At 35.5% G+C, this 21348-nt stretch overlaps 1 protein-coding gene across 3 annotated transcripts in view; it reads left to right on the forward strand.

Annotated features, from left to right (window-relative positions):
• Nucleotides 1-21348, forward strand: part of TTBK2 (tau tubulin kinase 2) — an 81937-nt gene that overhangs the window by 35982 nt on the left and 24607 nt on the right. For all 3 annotated transcript variants that reach the window (XM_064713863.1, XM_064713862.1, XM_064713864.1), the window contains 7 exons: nucleotides 10848-10913; nucleotides 11479-11571; nucleotides 12538-12663; nucleotides 15615-15772; nucleotides 16721-16937; nucleotides 18338-18549; nucleotides 19721-20309. In XM_064713863.1, the coding sequence (XP_064569933.1) occupies nucleotides 10848-10913; nucleotides 11479-11571; nucleotides 12538-12663; nucleotides 15615-15772; nucleotides 16721-16937; nucleotides 18338-18549; nucleotides 19721-20309 (1461 nt within the window). The remainder of the gene's footprint in view (nucleotides 1-10847; nucleotides 10914-11478; nucleotides 11572-12537; nucleotides 12664-15614; nucleotides 15773-16720; nucleotides 16938-18337; nucleotides 18550-19720; nucleotides 20310-21348) is intronic.

A 21348-nucleotide genomic window follows, 5' to 3' on the forward strand; every position in this document is an offset into this window, starting at 1 on the left:
GGTTATTCAGTTAGCAGAGACAGCTTCCCACTTGTTCCAGATATTAGCCTTAAAATTAATTTGTCATAGTTGCAGTTTTCTTCTTGTAGTATCATTTTACTATAGTGGTCTATGTGAATCTTCAAAACTGAAAGAAAAACGTAAAGCATAAACCAAAAACAAGGCTTTGCACACTTTTTCATGCTACAGATAGTTCTCTCTCAGAATTACTATTGTAAAATAAAACATTTTTAACTGCTGATTTTGACAGATTCATTTTACCAAAGCTGCCCTGTCTTCCAGCTGTCTGAATGACTATGCTTGTGAGGAACTGACTTCTAGGAGAGAGGGATATGTCTGTTGTATTCAGTAATAAGATATCTGTAAAGTGAATAAACACATTGAAGAGAGTAGTGAAGAGTTGCAGTTTATTAAGTAGTATGATCTGATGCTATTACCTGGCTAAAACTTAAAAATCAGAAACAAACATTTATTGCATTTTCTATGTTTGTGAAAGACGAATGAAAGGTAACAGCTTCTGATACTAAATTCTATATGGTGGGGACAATACTAGGATGCAGGTATTTGGGGTACATGTAGAATTAAATGATAAAATGGAGTTTGATAAGGAACTACTAATTGGTAGGAGGAACCTTCTCTGGGAACAGAAAGGATCAGAAGAGAGAAAACTGAGTGTGGGAGGAACAAAAACTGCTGGGAATGATGTAGGCTGTTAAAAGAAGGAAGGATGAAGCACAGGCAAGCAAATAAATTGTTGGAGAGAGGAAGCCAATAAATGAATTAATGATGTAGATAAGAATTGATTACTGCAAAGCAGGGTAATTAGAATTTAATTGTAGGGATACTCTAATCATCAAGCAAATACATTTAGCAGGATGCAAATTTAGTATATTTATGAGATTCATAGTCTACTGTTTATTGCTTTTTGAGGGTGTAGTACCTAACATTTTTGTTATTGATTGCTATTGTCTTAGAGATAGCTGAAGTAAATACTAGCATATATTTGTTTTTTTAATGGAGGCAAAGAATAAATGATTCTTTTTGCATGTCAACCTAACTTCATACAGCCATCAATTTCCATGTCTCTGTTTACATGCCGAAAATGGAAAGTGAGGGTGTCAGCTGTGGTACAGAAATAGAAAACCTTGAGGGACAAAATGCGAAGGACATTTGCATTCTTAACATGATCAGTACTGCAGCCAGCTCTTAGGCAGTTGTCATCACTCCTGTTTTAAAGGGAACCTTAACCACAACTGTTTTCTGAGGTACTACTCAATTTAATACAAAGAAAGCAAAATAAAATAAAAGACTAAGCCATTAGTCTTTGCTGTTAAAAAAATTAACCTTTAAAAAAGAATTTTAGGTCATAGTTCTTTAAAAATCTGTCATTTCAGCCATCATATATTATCAAACTTCTGAGTTTTGTGGTCTTTTATTTATGTAGATTGCAAATTATAAATAGGTGAATTTCATTTTTTTTACAAAGAAGATAGTACAACATATATATGCAAGCTGAGGTGAAAAAGGTAGGGAGTAACAGAATTAAAACCCTATCCATAAGAAGGTGGCATTTAGATGAAACCTTTTCATTTAAAACACCAGTGGTTTTCTACTTGGTATACAGGTCTTACTGACTGGCAGCCTAAAGAATTGTTCAGATTAACAGCCAATCCCCTGAATCTGATGATTTGGACTCAGCAAAGAGATTTGAAGGAGAAATTTCCCTTTTGCCCAATTTGGTATTTAGTTTGGAATGTGGGATTCCTTTATTGAGACTATCGTGACTAGTGGGTTGAAATGTAATCAGAGGAGAATAGTTTTTTTGTGAAGTTGTTGTATTTTTGATAAATAAGACTTTTTAGGTCAAGGGGAGAGCTACCCTATGACTGTATCCCCCATCTCCCCACCTATCTCCTGCTCTTCCCTGTGACTACATTTTAGGTCATTCTTCAGTGGTTACTTGAATAAAATGAAGAGCTTCATCAGAGATGTCATTGTCATATATACAGCATGACCTTAATTTCAAGTGTCTAAATTTTACTTGTTTTCAAATATTTATTTGAAAACAAGTAAAAAAATCAAAATTGCTTTATTTTTAACATTAAGTAGATTTAAAGTATTTTACTGTACTTACTTACTCTGAACATTAACAGAAATATTCAAATCCAAAGGCAACAGAGTATCCACCAAAATTTTCTGAGGCACTACACATGCTCTTTACTGGTGACCTGTCAGTGACAAAAATTGTCTTTGACTTCTGCTAAAGCAGGAGATGCACCAGCTGCTGTACAGTCTGACCCTTAAAAATGCTGTGAGAGCAGTTGTGAATGCAAATGTCTAGATTTTTTTATTGTCTAGGGAAGCAGTTACAAAGCTGTTCACATCAAACAATGCACGTTATTCCATATCAGGTGTTTCTGTACAAATCAGCTAAATGCTGCTTGCCTTTCATCAGTGCCCTCAGGTTCTGAGGATTTTCGAGCAAATGGGGTTTTATCTTCAAGTTTCACTTTAACGTACAGATGGTGTCCTAGAAATGTAGTATAAGAAGTCGATTACTTTAAAAAAAACCAAAACAAACACAAAACGAAAAGAAAGAAGCAGTAAAACGATGGAACACACCCCCAATAAACAAATAAGCAACGCCAAACAATCCTCCACAGAATACTTCACAAAAAATGTATTGGTAGATAAAAAAGCAGTGTGTTATATCCATTTTGAAAGCTTTGGAAGTCTACTGTACTTCAATTACATACAGGGACAGAAGGTATAAATTTCTTATATACTGGAATTTTCATTTGGTTTTTTACTTGTGAAAATTTGGGAATGGTTATGCATTTCAATTGCATGGATGCTTCTTCTAGTAAGATTCTGGATTATCTTGATTGCTGAGGAAGTCTAGAGAATACTTCCATGTTGTTCTGCCCTACCTCCTCTCATCTTGGCAGAAGAATTGCAGATTGTTCATTTCTGTATTTGGAAGAGAACATTGTTTTTATGATGCTGAAATAGTGGAAGCTATATCCATTAAATGCTTTTTATGATGAGGGAAAAGGAGTGGGATAGTTTTGAGAACTAAAGGAGCCAATGGTGAAGCTAGACTATTGTAAACAAAATGGTCACTGCAAGTCTTTTGTCTTCTTTGAAAACGGTTTGGACCCATGGACAGCTTAAAGTTCTCAATCTCCTTTTTAAGTAAATGCTGTTATAGCAAACATTGATACAACTTTAGGTAATAAGACTTAGAAGTGGTCCACAGATAGCGTTGACTAAAACTGGTGCAGGTTTTTTTGTTTGCCCCAGTGCTCTTCATGATCTAGAATTTATATTTGTAACTACTGAATAATCCCTTGACTGTGTGAATTTATTATAAATAAAAATCTGTATACTGGAAGTTGTTCAAGAATATGGCATTCCTAATAAAATTTGGCATAAAATGAGACCACCCATTAAATTTAAATGATTGGCAGCACCTCAGTCTGAAGAAAATTGTGAAACTGATCTGGTTTTGGTGTTAGTTAAAGAACACTAAGATGTTGTAATAGATGTAGACTTTCTTTAGCAGTTTCTTGACACACCTTTGTTTTGAGTGACACAGGTTAAAGCAAAGTCCAAGGACAACTAGGATATGTTTATGAGTACAGTATTAAATGGCAGCAGATTTCATGGAAAATAATTAAATAGTACAGGAGAGTTCCAGGGGGCTGTTTGATATCTTTGGGCACTGTATCATGACTATAAAAAATAATTAGCTCAAATATGCCCACTGTTCTAAACAAGCCTCTCTTCCATACCTGACCAAAACTGTTGAAAGCGCTGTGCTGCAGGGTAATGGTGCATGTCATTTTGTTAAATGCACTGTTCAGTTGCTCTTTCATCCTGTTGAGAAGCATTTTGTAGCTGGCATTTACCTTATGTTATCTCTTCTCAGTAATGGCCTCTCTCAGTGCTGAACAGTACATTACAGAGGGATGTGATTAGCTGAGGATTACATGTGTACACCTAAACAAGGAACAGAGTATTTATTTTTCCTCTTGAAATATTTTTCATTTTCCTCAGAGCTTTTTGGAAAACATGTGTTAATAAGTTTCTGTATAATAGTTCACTGAGGCTTTTACACATTGACATACTTCAAAGGGGACTTTTTATAAGTTGTCTCTTAAAGTGAATACACCATTAGCTTGCAACATAATTGTTTGGAACAAGATAGTGACAAAAAGTTTCTTTTCCTCCTCAACTGCATGGAAGCTATGTGCGATGTATTGCACACCTCTGCACCAATGCTTACAAAACAAAGACCTGTGTGTGCTGAAATTTGACATTAGAAGTTCCCAGGATCAAATGTCTGTAACTGGGCAATCCCAAAATAATTTTTTTAATTAGTTTCTTCACTGTTTATTTAGCAAAGGCATAAAGTAAGGAGAAGAAGCTGTGAACACATAGAATTGTGCAATGGTTTGGGTTGAAAGGGACCTTAAGGGTCACCTGGTTCCCACTCCCTTGCCTAGACCAGGTTACTCAAGGCGTACCCAACCTGGCCTTGAACACTTCCAGTGATGGGGCATCTGCAGCCTCTCTGGACGACCAGTTCCAGTGCTTCACCACCCTCTGAGAAAAGAATTTCTTCCTAACAAAGCAAAACTATGTCCAATTTTTCATTGTTACCAACTTTCTGCAGACATAGGACAGGTATCTTAACGATGTATTTTGAGAGCAGCTTTCTTAATAGCCTTTTCTTCTTCTCTTCAGCACTTCATGTGAAGATGCAACAGCTGGGATTGTAAAGCATTAAAAATACATATTACATTTGTCCTGAACTCTCTATAAATCAGCAGAAAGGCATAGAATGAGCAAGAAATCATAAACAAAAAAAATTAATAATTTTAATGTGTACATCTTTGCAGTTATTTGATTAATGTTGATTTATAAGTGGTATGCATGAGTTGAAAGAATTATGACAGAGATTAAAGTAATTGTTAGACTGTTTGGTTTGAAAGGTTTTTAAAGTAATGCATAGCTGTAATAACACCTACCAGTGACAGGCCCGTACAGCTATAATGATACAGCAGTGTTACACCTGCCAGTGTAACATTAATTATTGTGTGCTAAAACCTCATTCAAGGACATAGAAGGAGATTAGTAAGGGCACAAGCGTATATATAGTAGCTATATATGTATATACAGTGTATATATAGTAGTATATATAAGTAGCATTTTCAGCATCCACTGAACGTGATCCTTGCAAGTTTGGTTGTATTACTGACAAAGTAATGAAGTAAATCAGTGTTACCGAGACAGACAGCTGGTGTCTTGTGTGTGGTAATACAAGGTGAAAAATGCAGGTGGTGAATTAATGCAAAAGATGAAAAAAAGAGCATTATCAATCGACTTGGTGACAAAAGCCGAATGGATAAACAAATTTCATGTCATGTGACATTGTTTTGTAACACCTCAGTGGAATAATCTTGGAATTAAATAGTTAAACAAAAAACTTAAGGAAAACAAGTGTGGTTATATTTGAGAGGAAGATTCTTTATGACCTGTAGTTTGGGGTTTTGGGGTGAAAAATAAAACTAAATACATGATATCCTGCCTGAACAAACAGTTTGATTAATAGCTGAGATATGAAAAATTATGATGAGAGAATACTTTGTTAGGGTATATTGTTTATTTTTTTCCTCCTTTTCTGTTGTGCGCAGAACACTGGTATCATATCCAAACAATCATTAAACAATTTAACTATAGAAATTTAAATTTGACATTCTGAAAGATGCTTATAGCTGTTCTATGTTCTGATGCAGCAGTTCCTTTATTTTCTGTATAGCTAATAGATGCTCAAGGGAATGGGCTGTAACAGCCTTAAAAAAACCCAAAGAAAATAAATAATTTTTCTAGTGATATTTGATCTTAGTTTTGAAAGAAATTATTCTATGAATGATGAAACTTACAGTTTTTCTATTCTTTTGTGCACAGCTTCCCTTTTGCCCTCCAAATTTCTTAGTATTTTCAGCTTCATGCTAGAGCTTACCTTTCTGATTACTACCTAGTTGCACCTTTGGGACTGGGCTTGTATTTACATGCCATCTAAAACTAATGCTGGTTGACCAGCTGGTTGGTGACTCTTAAGATAGATGTGAGCCATTTTAATTGAATTTTAACTGTCTGTCTCTGTGTCAGTTTACTAATTTGGGTTCTGTCTTTAATCACCAATTTTCATTAAATTTGCAGGAACTGAAAGTCTTTGAGAGCTATCCTATTTGTTTGAAATTAAAAGCTATTGTGGTGGAAAGACAGATGGTTTGGTCCAGTAAAATTTGTTTTCTGGTGAAAATAAAAGCAAATGAAAATCAAACCAGAAACTCTGGTTTCCAGTTCTTTCTGAGTTATGGGCTAAATTCTCTGCTGAGTTATGAAAAAATACTTTGAATCATTTAAAAGGAAGAAAATGTGTTATTTTATTTTTATGGTTTAATCTCAGCTGGCTACCAAGTACCACAAAGCTTCTTGCTCATTTCCCCCACTCCCTTCCTGCCCCTGTGGGATAGGGAAGAGAATTGGAAAGAAGGTACATGTATGTACATTAGCTTCCTTGAGACTTTTTGCTTTCCATCCATAGCTGAAATAAGCCTACTACTCAAACAGTCTACTTCTGGATTGTGCAACTCTTTAATATATGATATTATCATTATAAATAATAAACTAGATATGTACAAAACATAAAAAATAACTACAAAACATAAAAAAATTAAGGTCTCCATTCTCCAATCAGCTAAGTGCAGAACAACTGTAAAAATTTTACTTACAGAGATAAATAAAACAATATTCTGCTCTGTGGGGAAATTATTTGCCAGTGCATAGCTGGTTTATATAGATAGTATTCTTCTTACAGTAATCTCTGCTTCAGTTCCTGCAATAAGAGAAAGAGGAAAGATTCCAGGGAGCAAAGCAAACGTACATGTGGCAGACTTATCCTGTGTGATTTTTCACTGCAGGAAGTTTAGGTTTGTGACAGACATTAGTAGGTTGTTACCCTCTTCAGCCCACCAGATTTTTTGTCTGCTCATAAATCAGCTGTGGAGTGACTGTAGTCTTTAGCTCATGCATCATTTTGGCTGAGTACTCCAGACTGAAAACTGAGTAGCTCAGGAGATGTTTTGCGTATCAAATACTGCTGTCTTAGAGATGGTGTTGCTCTTTATTGCACATGCAGTAGGCGATAAATTTTCATTTGTCACATATCTATTAGAACTCAAAATAGTGAAATTTAATTGTATTGTTAGTTGTTAACTTACCTTGATACTCAGCTTCTGCTGGAACTAGGTAGCATAGGATCAGACAGCTGCAGTGAGTTTTTGGAAATCACAACATTTGTTTAGGTATATCTGAGGCCAAGTAATGTGTCATATCAACAACTAGCAGGAGATGGGTTGATGAAAAGTTCTAAGTCCATGTACTCAATTATTAGTGTCTGATGTGGGTTTTAAGATAGAGCTGAAAGTCTGGGTTTGAAGAGCTTATATGCAGGGAAAATCAATTGAGAACTATAATATATTGTAATGGCAATTGTATTTCAGCTGCTTGATCTTTCCTTACTCAAGTGATCCCTGAAATTTTCACTTGTTCTAAACTGGTGCTAACATGTGCTAGGCATTACATTAGACTGCAAAGTCTGTATGTTCAAAAAGGGGAGGATTGGAATATGAATTGTTGAAGCTATGAAGAAAGGTTTCAAAGAATTGGAACTGTTTGTAGCTCCAATCAAGGAAATAGATTTCTGATGGAATTTGAACTAAGAAATTAGCTTTTTTGAGGGAAAATATAAAAAAGGAGAATTCTACCTTTAGCAAAGGAAAATAGGGATAATGTAACTGGCTGCTTCTCTACCCATCCCCTATGGCTTTTGAATCCTACTCTAGAGACAGCACTGCTGACTTCTCAGTGCAAAACCTAGACACTTGGGAATACTCAGTCATGGCCTGATTGATTGGGAGAACCATGGTGTGTCTCAGATATAATGTAAAGAACCAGTGTTGATTTTTTTGTTCATGTTGATTTTCTGGTTTCTGTGACTGCGGTAATAAATTAACTTTTTTGTTCTGTGTAACCTTTCCAATATTGCCTTGAGCAATAAACCCAGAGCATTTATCTAGAGACACTGAACTGAGCTAAGGAGAGTGATTTTCCTCCTCCACAGCCACTCCAAAAAAGCAACATTCTTAGGTTTGTAAGCATACTGTCTCCCAGGAGTCTGAAAGCTGTGTGCTTAGTGGAAATAGTTCACTTTGCTAGGAACTGCTAATTTCCTGCATGCAGATTATCTGAGACCTTGCCAAGTGTTTCCAGGGCAGTGACATCTCCAAAGAAAACTGATGTTACATTTAAAAAGTACCTTGATAAGTAGAAAAATTCATTGTAGTCTCTGGATAAGCTTAATTCATCTGCATGTACCTTCAAAAATTTTTTTAACTTAAATTTGAAGGATTTAGTATTTTTCTTTGGCTACGTGAGATGTTGTGAGATGCATGAAAATTTCTGAAACAGTTTCAGAAGTTATGCAAATGCTCAGAAGTCTGTAAGTTCTGTTCTGAACTGGGCAAACTTGATTTGACCTACAGAACATCACCCATGTCAAGAAAGACATGATAGAATTATTTTATTATTGTTGTGTGGCATTGCAGTACTGCTATTGAAAAGTGACCAGCTGCATTACTAAAGGTATTTTATTGCATCTTGAAATAGAACAGAGTGACATATGCTTTTACTTCTGATTATAGAAATGATACTTTAAGGCAAGAGACAGTGAAAGGTTTTAGATGCCCTTGCTGGAATAAAGAATTCAGAATTTACTTCATTATAAGCTCATAGATAGAAACAGTATTCATTCTTTTTTTTTTTTTCCTTCCCATCCAGGTGATTCTCAGATAATTGAAATCATGTTAGGGCAGATAAGGATGGCTGTGACTTTAACATTCAAAAACATTTGAATTGGTACACAATGAATTTCCTCATATGGACATTTCTTCCCCAGGACAGAAGTGGAATAGGTCAGATTTTTAGTTTTTGTAAACTGAGTGGGATAATTTAGTTATCATATGAAATTTCTTAGTCTTTTTTCTTGATTTGTCCAGCAACTGAAGCATTTTTGTCTTAGTTATCAAGTAGAAATTGAAGTCGTGATGCTAGAAATGAAAGTGGCATTTCATCCTCGGTTTCATATTTTCCATTATTCTCAGAAGAACAGAAATATTTAACTAAGTAAAACTGAATATAGTCCTTCCTTTTTAACATTCATGCCAGAGGCAAAAGACAGCAAACATTTGATTTCACTTCTGAAAGTATATGCTCTTGAGATTTATGGAATTTGTATTTGCAACTATTTTAAACTTAAGCTCTCACTGCCCTCCTGAGAAAATACTATTAATTAAACTGCATATTTTTTGAAATTTATCTGCATTTTCATTGTCTTGGCAGTGATGCTATATTACCTTTAGTTGGATGATTTACCAACCTGCAGAACTAATAAGGAGATTTAGGTGCTTTTTAAAAAAAAAATGTTTCTGCCTAAATTTAGCAGTTCCAAAGCATTTTGAGCTGTTCTTTTTCTAATTGCATGGTACTGTGAAATTTCTGCAACTACAGTGTAATGTTTCAGGGGTAATGTTCAGTGTGGAATATGATGTAGAATTAAAAATAAGGCAGACAGACAGTTGAGTCTGTCTCACATTATTATGAAATGTGATCTGAGCACCATTTAAATTGTATGATGACATGCAAAGTCTAAGATCTGTAGACTATCATCTGAGTTCCTCTTCTTGTTAAGAACATCCTATAAAATATTCTCTCCCTTAACTAACACTGGTTCAGCTCTCATTGTACTACTCTAGCAGATATTGATTATATGGGCTGTTGAATCCTTTTTAAAAGATGTTGCTGTGTAATCCTGCTGGATTCAATAATTAGATTTATTGATGGTAATGGCAGCCCTTGATTTATTTAAATGATACCTCTGTATAGCATTTGTTGGTGGATAAGAAAAAGATATACATATATATATAGGTAGAGAGAGGTGGAAATGTTTTATCTTAATAAGGTATCAATTATGTATTGTGGTTGTCTTTGTGTGTATATCAAACCAGGCTTTTCAATGTATTGTGCAAATTTAAAAAAAAAAAAATTAAGAATTGCCATGAGTCTTGGGAGACCAGATGAATCACCATTACCTCTCTAAGTACAAGTCAGAGGTGAGGTAAATAATTCAAGCTTCTTATGCTCATTGTTAGAGGAAACAAAAAGAACTATTTATTGGGAAGATAAGACTGCATAAAAGAAAGCCAATTTAATAGTCCTGGCAGTTTTGTCTATATATAATGATTAATTAAGGGGGTAGCATGGATCGGATATTTGGATATCTTAGGCAAAACAATAATATCACAGTTTGATTGAAAAAATTTAAATATCTACTAATTGTGGCTGTCATAAATTATATAACTCCTTCTGTAATACGTTTATTTGAATTAAAAAAAGGATGGGGAAAATACATTCTCTGATTATAAAACATCAATTGACTTAAGATCACAAGATCTCTAGAGTGTCAGGGAAGAAATGCTGGTTTTCAGAAAGTGAAAGAAATAAATATTTTAAATTGGTGTCTAATGCAACCTTTGCTATTTATTGGTCAACCAGTTAGTGCCCACTTGAATTTCCACTGAGAACTTGTAGCAGCACAGTAAACCAAAATAAAATCTCAAACGAGATATGTTGTGGCTCTGTACTCACTTTGTAGATGCCAAGTTCAGTAGTCAGAGGGTTTATTTCTGACAATGAGTCTCTTTCTTGTTCTCTGGCAGCCACGAGCTGTTGCTGGTTTTCGAGGAACGGTACGATACGCATCAATCAACGCGCATAGAAACAGAGTGAGTATCACAATCTGGACCTAAACCATCTCATGCAGCTGGAAGCAGTCAGTAACACAGCTACTATTAATTTCCTTTTTTGTATTCCTATCTGTGCTTTTATTATGTAGAAATTAGCAGCTATACATTTTGTGAAAGGATAATGTAATTTACAGTAGTTGAGGATAAAAAAGTTCTTGTATGAATAATAGTGATTCTAATACTTATCTTTGGTGTTCAATTGTATTGCAAGTTAATAAGTTACAAAAGTGAAGCTACTGAGTTTTATGAGGTACATAATGCCCAGTATATTGTTTTAACATCATACTCTAAAGAAATCTGAATTAACAGAGATTTGCCCTGTTATTTTAACACACTTCAACTTTTATTGTATTTCTCTCTGTCTTCTGTGGAAATTTACTTGTATGTTTCTCCTTAAAATAGCCACTGGATTTAATTAACTTGTTTTGCAGCATAGGTTATATTAAATTTTATATAATAATTGAAGTTACGAGCAGTAAAGAACTTATCTTCCCATTTGTTTAGGTATTTGTAATATGCTTTAAAATAATATTTCCTTTTACAGGAAATGGGTCGGCATGATGACCTCTGGTCTCTCTTCTACATGTTGGTGGAATTTGTGGTTGGGCAGCTGCCTTGGAGAAAAATAAAAGATAAGGTAAAGCTGAAGGTGAAACCAGAGCAAAAGGAAGGTTTACTTCTGGATTCCAGGGAAATGCTGTGATAAAAATTCCTCTTAGAATAATTAAATAATTTTAACATTACATTTTCCATTTTTTTCTAGTGTTAGTTCTTGTGACTAGTGTCATGGTATAAAAAGCAATCAAATTTTACTAAGTGTTCTAGGAAGAAAGGAGGTTATACTTCTAGATTGAAATTATTGTGAAGGGCAGAAATAAATGTATATTTGCCACTTACTTCATTATTCCTGTTACCACTTGAGTACTTTATTTCAGCTATCACATGCTTAAAATGTCTAACCTGTTTTGATTATTTGTGAAATAATCACAAATAATTTTTTGATCGTGAACGAAAGTGGATAGGGCAATATGCAGTAGTTCTTTAATCACATGTCATAGGTGAAGTATGCAAAGCAAAAATATCTAATCACCCTGTTATTGCTTCTTGCAGCTTCTTTTGTAATCATATTGGAACCAGGTTACTCTCTGATGTGGTTTGTGTATTGGTAGATAACAGTGTGGTGTATAGGTAGCATCTCCTTTTCGGTTTGGGTTTGTGCATCTTACATGACTGAATATACACTAAAAAGTGACTGAGCTTGACATGATGCAAGAACACATTTAAGCCTTTAAAACATACTGTTAGAAAGGGTTGGAGTGTTTAGTGACAGTTCTTCGTATCAGTCAGCATTCAAACACAGACAACAAAAGCACAGTAGAAAACTAAATGGCTTTTCATATTGAATTTGAAATTTGTACATTATTTTGCAAGTGTACTGAGGCCAAAACCTATCGAATCTCCTGTCTTGGTATCAGGTGTAGAATGGCCTTTCTGACTACCATTCAGTGTAATGTAGTGACCTGTCTCTCTGGCTAGTGGTGTATTTAATGGCTGTAACAGAGAAGGAAGATGTGCCAATGTTTGTTGTGTTACTCACTCCTAGGAGCAAGTGGGCTCCATTAAAGAAAGGTACGAACACAGACTTATGTTGAAACATCTTCCTCAAGAATTCAACGTTTTTCTGGATCACATTTCTAATTTGGATTACTTCACAAAGCCTGATTACCAGGTAAACACTTGTACTATTTTGTCTTTCTGTTTTATAAAGCAGATAATTTTATACTGTTTCATCTTCAATTTACTTTGATTTCATTGTGTAATCTTGATAGTTATTATGGTTTGTGCACCACAAAGTTAATTTAATGACCATTTAGTGCCACAGAAACTCTGTGGTTCAAACATGTTATTTTTTTCCATTTGGGAAGGTTAAGACTTCCCTTAAAGTTTCTAAGAACAATTGACACCTGTTTTTCAGTCAGTATTCTGTTAGGGTTGGGAGCTATCCTACTATCACAGCCTATAGTATGTGCTCTGTAAGTTAATTGATCAGATTGTTCTTTCAGGGATTGTCATTCTGGCAGTTTTCCAAAGTCTGGAACTCAACACCTACAGCTAGAGCACAACATACAGTCATGGTATGAGTGGAAAAAAACCTGAACTATTGTGTATAGAGATCACAGAAGACCAGTCATTTTCATTTTTCTTTGTTTAAGAGAGTGTTGCCTGCTGAAATGGGCAGCCTCTGCTCCGTGGTAAGGTGGTATGTGCTGAGAGCATATGCTGTAGAATGTGTCTTAACTCACTCAGTGTTGACCTAGGATTAAAGAATAAATAAATGTAGAAATTCTTCCCAGTTTGTGGAAAGCAGCAGAGGAGTGCTCAGGAGAAGCAGGGAGGGAAAGACTTGACATTTTTTTCAGCCTCACACACTGTGAGAAGTTGTACTGATCAAACTGCACGCCGTGGCGAGCCATCCCTGTGTGCCTTCCTTCTGGCTCCCAGAAACATGCATTCCTGCTTCCCACTTGCAGGACCTATCTTCCTCTGTGCCTGTGTTCAACTCCCTTAATCAGTGAAATCAGAAGGAATGAGTTTCTGATAGTGTTCAAGTGTAATTGGGTCAACTGAATAAATAAATCTGACTAATTCTGGAATTGTAACTTTAATGAGAGCAACTTGTCTACTTTGCTTGGTAGAACAAAGAAATCAAGATATATAAGAATTGAAATAAGAGCTGAAAATCTCAAGGAATAACTGATTTCCTGTTGTAAGTGGATTTCTCTAAATCTTCTGGTATATGATTCTGCACATTTGCAAAACAAATAATTTTTTGTGAAAAAATTTGAATGTTTAAAAAAACCCTTATTACCAATACAAAAAATATTCAGTATTGCTGAAAAATAAATACTTTGATTTTTTTTCCTCTTCTCCATTACAAATTTCCATGAAATTTATCCTATAGTTTACAATTAAATGAGGAAAAAGTTTTCAATGTTTTGTGCGCCTAGTTATAAAGATGTATCAGATTTTTTTCCTATGGTAAAAAGTACTATTGCAGAAATTTTTATGTTGCATAGAAAAACTTGATTATAGACTGGTAAATACATTTTACATTGCAGAATCTGAATGATAAAGCATATAGACAGTCATATTTTTGCAAATCCTTTTCTGTGGTCTGTTTGTATCTAACACAGCACATGCACTCAGCAATTAACACAATACCAGGAGAGAGTTTTTCCATGATAGAGAAAGCCTAGTAATTTACAATCCTGTGACTATTCATGGAACATTTGCAGTTGTGTAGCTGCAGCCTGAGCCTTACAACACAGTCTTGCTCATGTGCTTTAGAGCAGAACAGGGTGGTTTTATTTAGAGCAGTGAGAATGCTCTTTTAAATTCTGGTCTCTCTTAACTTGTGTTTGCAGTGGTGTTCTTCCTACCTACTATACTCCTTGTATTTCTGGGTGGGCACTGAACAAGAATGTATGTGTATCCTTGCTTCAAGGAGTTTGTAGTCTAAAATGTTCATCACCAAGGTTGAGAAGCCTTGTTTGATTTGGCAATATCAGATGGTTTTTTTTTTCAAGTATTTATGCATACAATGCCTCAGCCTCCTGATATCAATAAGCATTTGAGTTTGCATTTGGCTTATAGCAGAAATTGTTGAAAAGATTTAAAAGAGAATGGCTTTAAAAATTACTTCAGAGACACTACTTAATGTTTAGAGGAGGAGAAGAATTAAACACAGTGCATAAGGGACAGAGTGAACTATGGCTTTGTGCTCTTCAGTAGGATTACAAAAATGACTGGGACAGGTGGCACACAGAAGGTTCTTGAGAGTAAAAATTACATGGGTGAGACCACTCTATACAAGAAAAATGATCCAAACTTTCCATCTATTTTAAGTTGCCAAAGGGTATGGCAAAAGAGAGTGTGGAAGAATTTTCAGCATCCTGAATTGGAAGAAACCCCAGATTTTTAGCTTCTTGGGGAAAAAAACCTTAGAAATGCTACAGAGTAAGAGAATGATATGGACACAGCCTTCCTGTCAGCTATTAGAATGAGACAAAGTTTGTTTCACAGAGAGAGGAAAGTGATGCCATTTTTTTCTCCGTCATGGACACAAATTTACTAAAGGCTTTTTCATAGCATAAAATGGGGGTTGAACAGGTAGACATTTATATACTATAAATGTCAGCATTATATGAAGTAAATGATTATGGTTCTTAATACACAAAGGTTTTATGAATTAGCAGATCAGTATCCTTTTCTACATCTCATTCATTTCCTAGGTTTCATGGTGTTAGCAAATGTAGTATTTTCTCCTCCTCTGCTACAGAGCCATTGTATGGTATTCTGCAGCAATGTAGTTATGCTTCTCTGTGTGTATTTCTGTCTTTCTGTTAAAGTCTATGGTGTATCTTTGCCTCATGCCACTTAAAAACATAGATGTGGGTGGATTTTTTTCTTCTGTTTCAATAAAATGTAATTTTGTATATTTTGGCCTCAAAATCTTGAAAAAATGAGAAGTGTTTAATATTAAAAACTCTTTAATGTTGTTTTCAGTATTATATTCAGGATAAGTAAATGAATATCCTGATAATAAATACCAGGATATTTCTTAATTACTTGGTCTCTTTGGCAAAAATCAAGCTTATTAACTTTTTTCTTTATTTTCAGCTTCTCATGTCTGTGTTTGACAACAGCATGAAAACGTTTGGGGTTATTGAAAGCGACCCTTTTGACTGGGAGAAGAGTGGAACTGATGGCTCTCTGACAACAACAACAACTTCAACCACCCCTCAGCTGCACACTCGGCTTACGCCGGCTGCAATTGGGTATGCACTGTGTGGTCTCTTCAGTGGCAGCCACAGAGGGGCTTCCTACCAAAGGGAAATTGCCTCCATAATTCAGGTTTTTGCTGCAGGAGTTTGAATGTATAGAGGAAGGGAGGTCTGGGAGCATTTGAAGTATTTCCCTTTTTAGGGTTCCAGTTTATACTGTCCTAAAAGACCAGCACTGCAGTCCTAAAATTATAGCAACAAAAATAGTACTCCAGGAAATTGCATGTAAATTTCCTCATCCATCCTTTGCTAAATTGTATTTTGTGAAACGAAATAATGTGTTCTGAGTGTAAGTGCCTGGAAATTTAACTGCCTGGAAATAAACCTGTTGTTTTCTGTTATCTTGAAATAAAATTCTAGCTGCAATTTCCTTTATAAGTTTGAAAAATGACTGGATCTTTATAAGAAATTTGGAAGTAGGTTTTGGTTGTGTTTGAAATAATATTTAATATGTTGTATGAGACATTCTGTAATGAAGTAACTTGGACAAGATGTGATGTTCAATAACACCCATACTCATCTCAGGGGACTGAAGAATATAGGAGGTGTTTATGGATGAACGTAAGAAGTGTTTATAGGTGCCATTAATTTTTTTGAATAGAAGAATACATAGAGAAGAATCAGGAGAGAAGTTGAGCCTGGACATGATCTGTAGCAAATTTTCTCAGAAGTGGCTTCACAAACATTTGAATAAACAACTTTTATGTGATAGTGTTTTTTTATTTGCATTTTGTTATGTACCTACATTAAATAAATTGTGAAAGCCAGGAAGTTGGAGGTGTTATATTAAATAATTTCCAAGTTTTATTTTTCTGCAGAAATGTGATTTTCTTTGTAAGTTTTTGCTTGTTTCTTTCTTTTAAAATAGAAAATAATTTCTGTAAACACATGAGAGTATAAAAATTTTTAATTTTCTGATATTTTTTTAAACTGCTTTTGTAGAATTGCCAATGCCACTCCTATCCCAGGAGATTTGCTGCGGGAAAATACAGATGAAGTATTCCCTGATGAACAGCTCAGTGATGGAGAGAATGTTATTCCTGTTGGTGTATCACCAGAGAAAATACCTGGATCCCCTGGACATCAGCGTCCTCAGGAAAAAGATGTTTGGGAAGAAATGGATGCAAACAGAAACAAAATAAAACTGGGGATCTGTAAGGTACTTTCAAATCTGCATTGTGAAGACCATCTTTGCACAGCTTCATGTTCTTGTAGTGCCCATAAGATGTAATTAATATGGCAGTTGTACTTATACTGATTAACCAGAATGACCTAAGAAAATTATTTATGTTGGAGATAACACATTTTATATACTGAAAAAAGCAGGCAGATTTTTGAGACTTGTGTCACTTTATCAGGTCTTTATGATTAATAGCTTGCTGATAATTTGAGACTCTTTGTAGTTTACTCCTATTTGTTTTCTTCAGACATTATCTTCATTCCTGCTCACTGAGTGAAATCAAAGCAATTTTCCTGCATCTTGCATGTGTAGAAGCTAAATTCTAAATGTGCAAAAGAAGATTTTAATGTTCTCCAGTCAACAAATCCTCAGTGTGAATGGCAGTATCCATTTAATGCACTTGGTGGTTTTGTCTCCATAAGATGTGATACCTTTGTACTGATTCAGAGGTTCATTGGCTGGTCTTTAGAAGAGAATACTGCTTTTTTTTTCCAAAGTGATTGCTGAGAATTCGTCCCTCTCTTCCTTACTCACAATCATTGTGTTTCATACTTGGACATATGTTGCCTCTTTCCTAATATAACAGTGTTTTTAACATGAAAACAGATCTGGTACTAAAGTGTTCTTTATCTAGGAGGGCTGTCTAGTTTTGAAGCTGTTACTCATTATGTGCTAGGAAAACAAATGTATTGTGGGAAAGACCAAGGCATGGTGCCTGCTTTCAAATGTGTTTGTTTGTTTGTTTGTTTTTACCAAAGAGAGAGAAAGGAGATTGTTCTAGTTCAAACAAAGGTACTTTCTGTTACACCAGTAGAAACCAAGGATGATCATGATTTCCCAGCTCTAAATCATATTCAGTTATTCTAAATCATGTTCAGTCATTATTAAGATAGAATGCAGCTGGGTTAGAACATAGGTTAAAGTCACAGAAATATTTAGTAGATTTAGAGTATAACAGTGTTATATGCTCCAGAGAATGAAAAAGACAGCCTGAAAGCTAGCTTCTCTTTAATAAGAGCACTTGACTGTGAAGCAGATCAAAGATGCTACCAAATGCTAGGTTTCAGGCTATTACTGAAGAAAATTTCAGAGATGGGTTTGAAGTGTCAGAGTAAATGTAACTGTATTAGTGTCTTTGATACTCCTATTCTCACTTACCCAGAACCAATGTATTGCCAGTATTTTGTCAGCTATAGATGTGTGCTGAAGAGTATATCTAAACTCATAACTTAACTATGGCATGAACTTAAGGACTATTCCAAACACAAATGGGCTTTTCACAGCCAAAAAACTGGGGGGGTATTTCCCATGTAGTACCTTGTCTTCCTCTTGTTTTGCCTCTCCTAGTGAGTTACGTTTTTACTTTACATTTTGCACAGGCTGCCACAGAGGAAGAAAACAGCCATGGACCAGGGAATGGAATGCTAAATGCCCCAAGTCTTGGTTCTCCAATTCGAGTTCGCTCAGAGACCACCCAGTTAGACAGAGATGTTCCACTGGTGCGGAAGTTGCGCTCCATTCACAGCTTTGAACTGGAGAAGCGTATGACCTTGGAGTCTAAGCCCGACACTGATAAGTTTCTTGAGACCTGGTAAAGAAATTATGGTATCATTTTGCTAGGATCTTTTAAGGATATGTGGTTAGGATACTGTTATCTATGCTGTGTGAAGAACAGGAATGGACCTGTTGAGTATGCTTATGCAAGTTACTGCAAAATATTTTTCATAACATTGCTCAATTAATGGATTCCACTACTTGTTAACTGCTTTAGAAAATTCTTAGTGCTTGAATATGGTTGAAGTTGGACTCCCTCACCTGGGAATTTTTTATTTCAAGACTTAGTGGTTGTAACCCTAGTATTTATTAAGTTTTTCTTCGATGGCATACTCTTGAAAGTCAGTACAAGTCATTCTGAATAAGAAAGTTGACATCAGGTGCCCAATAGAGGTAGCATGAGATTAGGCTATATGATATGAGAAGGGAAGTTTACAGGAAGTGGAGTGAAGAAGTTAGAAATCTACCTGCATGCAGCAGGCTTAGTTATGTCCAAATGTTTTACACCAACATAAAAAAATCTTGGTGGAAGACAGATAACTTAAAATATAATTTGAAGGTAGAGAAGAGACAGAGGTATGAAAATGGATTCAGTTTGCCTGTGTCTAGCAAGAATAAGGGGAGAGGGACAAAGTGAAGTCTGACTGAAAGGCAGAGGCTGAGTGGGGACAGTAGAAGAGAGCTGGGGCGACAGTTGCAAAATCTTTCTGAATACTTCATAGGGGAGCTAGGAATTTGAATTTGTTTGATGAAACAAATTATGCAAAGCATAAGTAAGGAATCAGTCAAAGCAATAAATAACATTCTTCTTGAAAGCATATAATAACTCCTGCAGGAGACATCCGTTTCTTCTCTTCCTCTTTGAGTCTCTGCTTTGTAACAAATTAAGTACACTGGACATCTGTGGTTACCTCACGCCTGACTTTTTTTCTCTCACAATTCTCCTTTCTGGTAATTATATTTACAATACAATGTCATGCATTACAACTAAAATTAAAAATGTGTACATTTCTAAGACCATCCATATTTACTTGACATCATACTTATTTGTCTCAAATTGTGGATCTTTGAACCATTGTAGGTTGTTGTAGAATATGACAACAAATTTTTATATAAATCTAATTTTCTTCTTCTGAAAACACTCAAATGTAATATAAATGATTTAATTAATTCTTAACTAATTCGGATATTAACTTTTTTTCTCTAAGTTTGGAGAAGAAGCAGAAAGACTTGAAAGTGGCAGAGACTCCTGTTGCTGGCGTTCCTCCTCTTTCTCAGAAAACATCTCTTCCTGCCCGCACGGACCATGTTTGGCACTATGATGAAGAGTATCTTCCAGATGCTTCAAAGCCTGTGTCAGCTAATTCTCCTGACCATGCTGATGCTGTTATGAGCAATGGATTTGTAGCTGTTAACCTAAGCTCCTGCAGGCAGGAGGTTGATTCTAAGGAATGGGTGATAATAGATAAGGAACGGGACTTGCAGGACTTCAGGACAAATGAGGCTTTAGGGCACAAAATGACTGGAAGTCCCTCAGATGAAGAGCCAGAGGTACTACAAGTTCTAGAGGAGTCCCTTCCAGAAGAGCAGTCCAAAGAGGGTGGTTGGGCAGGAAACGATGTCCATGCCAAGAACCAAACTTCAGGTGTGGAGTTTGTTCTCGACGTGGAATGTCACCCTGCTGCATCTGAACAGCTTACAGATAAACTGGAACTTCTGTCTGGAGCTGCAGGACAGCTTCTTGCAGCCACCCCTACAAGTCCTATGGAAGCTCAAGCAGAAGGAGCCCTCACTCCGGTAAGAAAACCTCTTCTTCATTCAGAATTGTAAGAGGAAATGGTAAAGGTGGTGTAGCAGAAATGTCTAGTTTCAGCAGGTATGGGACTTGATTCTTGAAGACTGATCTTCCATATTCTGTTACACAGCTGTTTACAGTCACCCATGGAAGTGCTAATTGTTCTGCAGGGGTGATCCACAAAACTGGCCACATTTTACAAAGAGCTATCTATCTATATATCTGTCTGTCTAAAGAAGCTCCTTGTGCAGTGATTCCTAATCAGTGAGGGACACACATGCAAACACATATTTATTATGTTTGCAGTACATAAATATAAAATTGCAATTGAATATGTAAAATACTGTGCTACTATGTTTCATGTGCTCCAGGAAAAATCTAAGTGGCTGAAATTAAAGAAACAGTTACTTGCTCTCATGTCTCGCTATTATTCCTGCAGTGTTTGCTTCTGGAATTCACTTTGTTTCTTCCTGTTACTTCAGAAATTTCTAACGGTCCCTATACAAACAACTTGTTGCCTTTTATAAAGTGTTGCTGCTTTTCACTTCTTAAATCCTTTTGCAAATCCTACTTTACTCTTATACTTTTTGCCAAAACAGATTGCTTTGCTTTTGTTGCATATCCTTGCTTTTCTTTTTCCATCTTTTCTGAGGAATTCTCTGTTGCACAGTTTTTGAAAATTTATGTTTTTCTCCTATCACTGTTTCTAAACAGAGACTTCTTTGCCTTTACTTAAGGAGTAAGTGAGGTTAATGTTTAAGTGATTGGGAATCACGTTGTGGTTTTATTTCTCCCCTTTTTAAAGTAGATACTGTGGCATCTATGATCTAAAGGTCAGTTCTGTGTAGTTCCCTTGAGCCAAAAAACCTAGCTATATTTTTCTTCTTGTATCACCACTTTTTGTGAAAGTTACTGCCAGCTCATTAGAAAAATTTGTCACCGATTAGTCATTTATTATCAGGTGTGGATTATCCTTTATAGTGAAAATGAGCTACCCAATGTAATTGACTATAGCAGCACAGTAAAATTTCAACTATGCCT

Source organism: Zonotrichia leucophrys, chromosome 5, assembly GCF_028769735.1.
Source record: "Zonotrichia leucophrys gambelii isolate GWCS_2022_RI chromosome 5, RI_Zleu_2.0, whole genome shotgun sequence".
Taxonomy (NCBI): Eukaryota; Metazoa; Chordata; class Aves; order Passeriformes; family Passerellidae; genus Zonotrichia; species Zonotrichia leucophrys.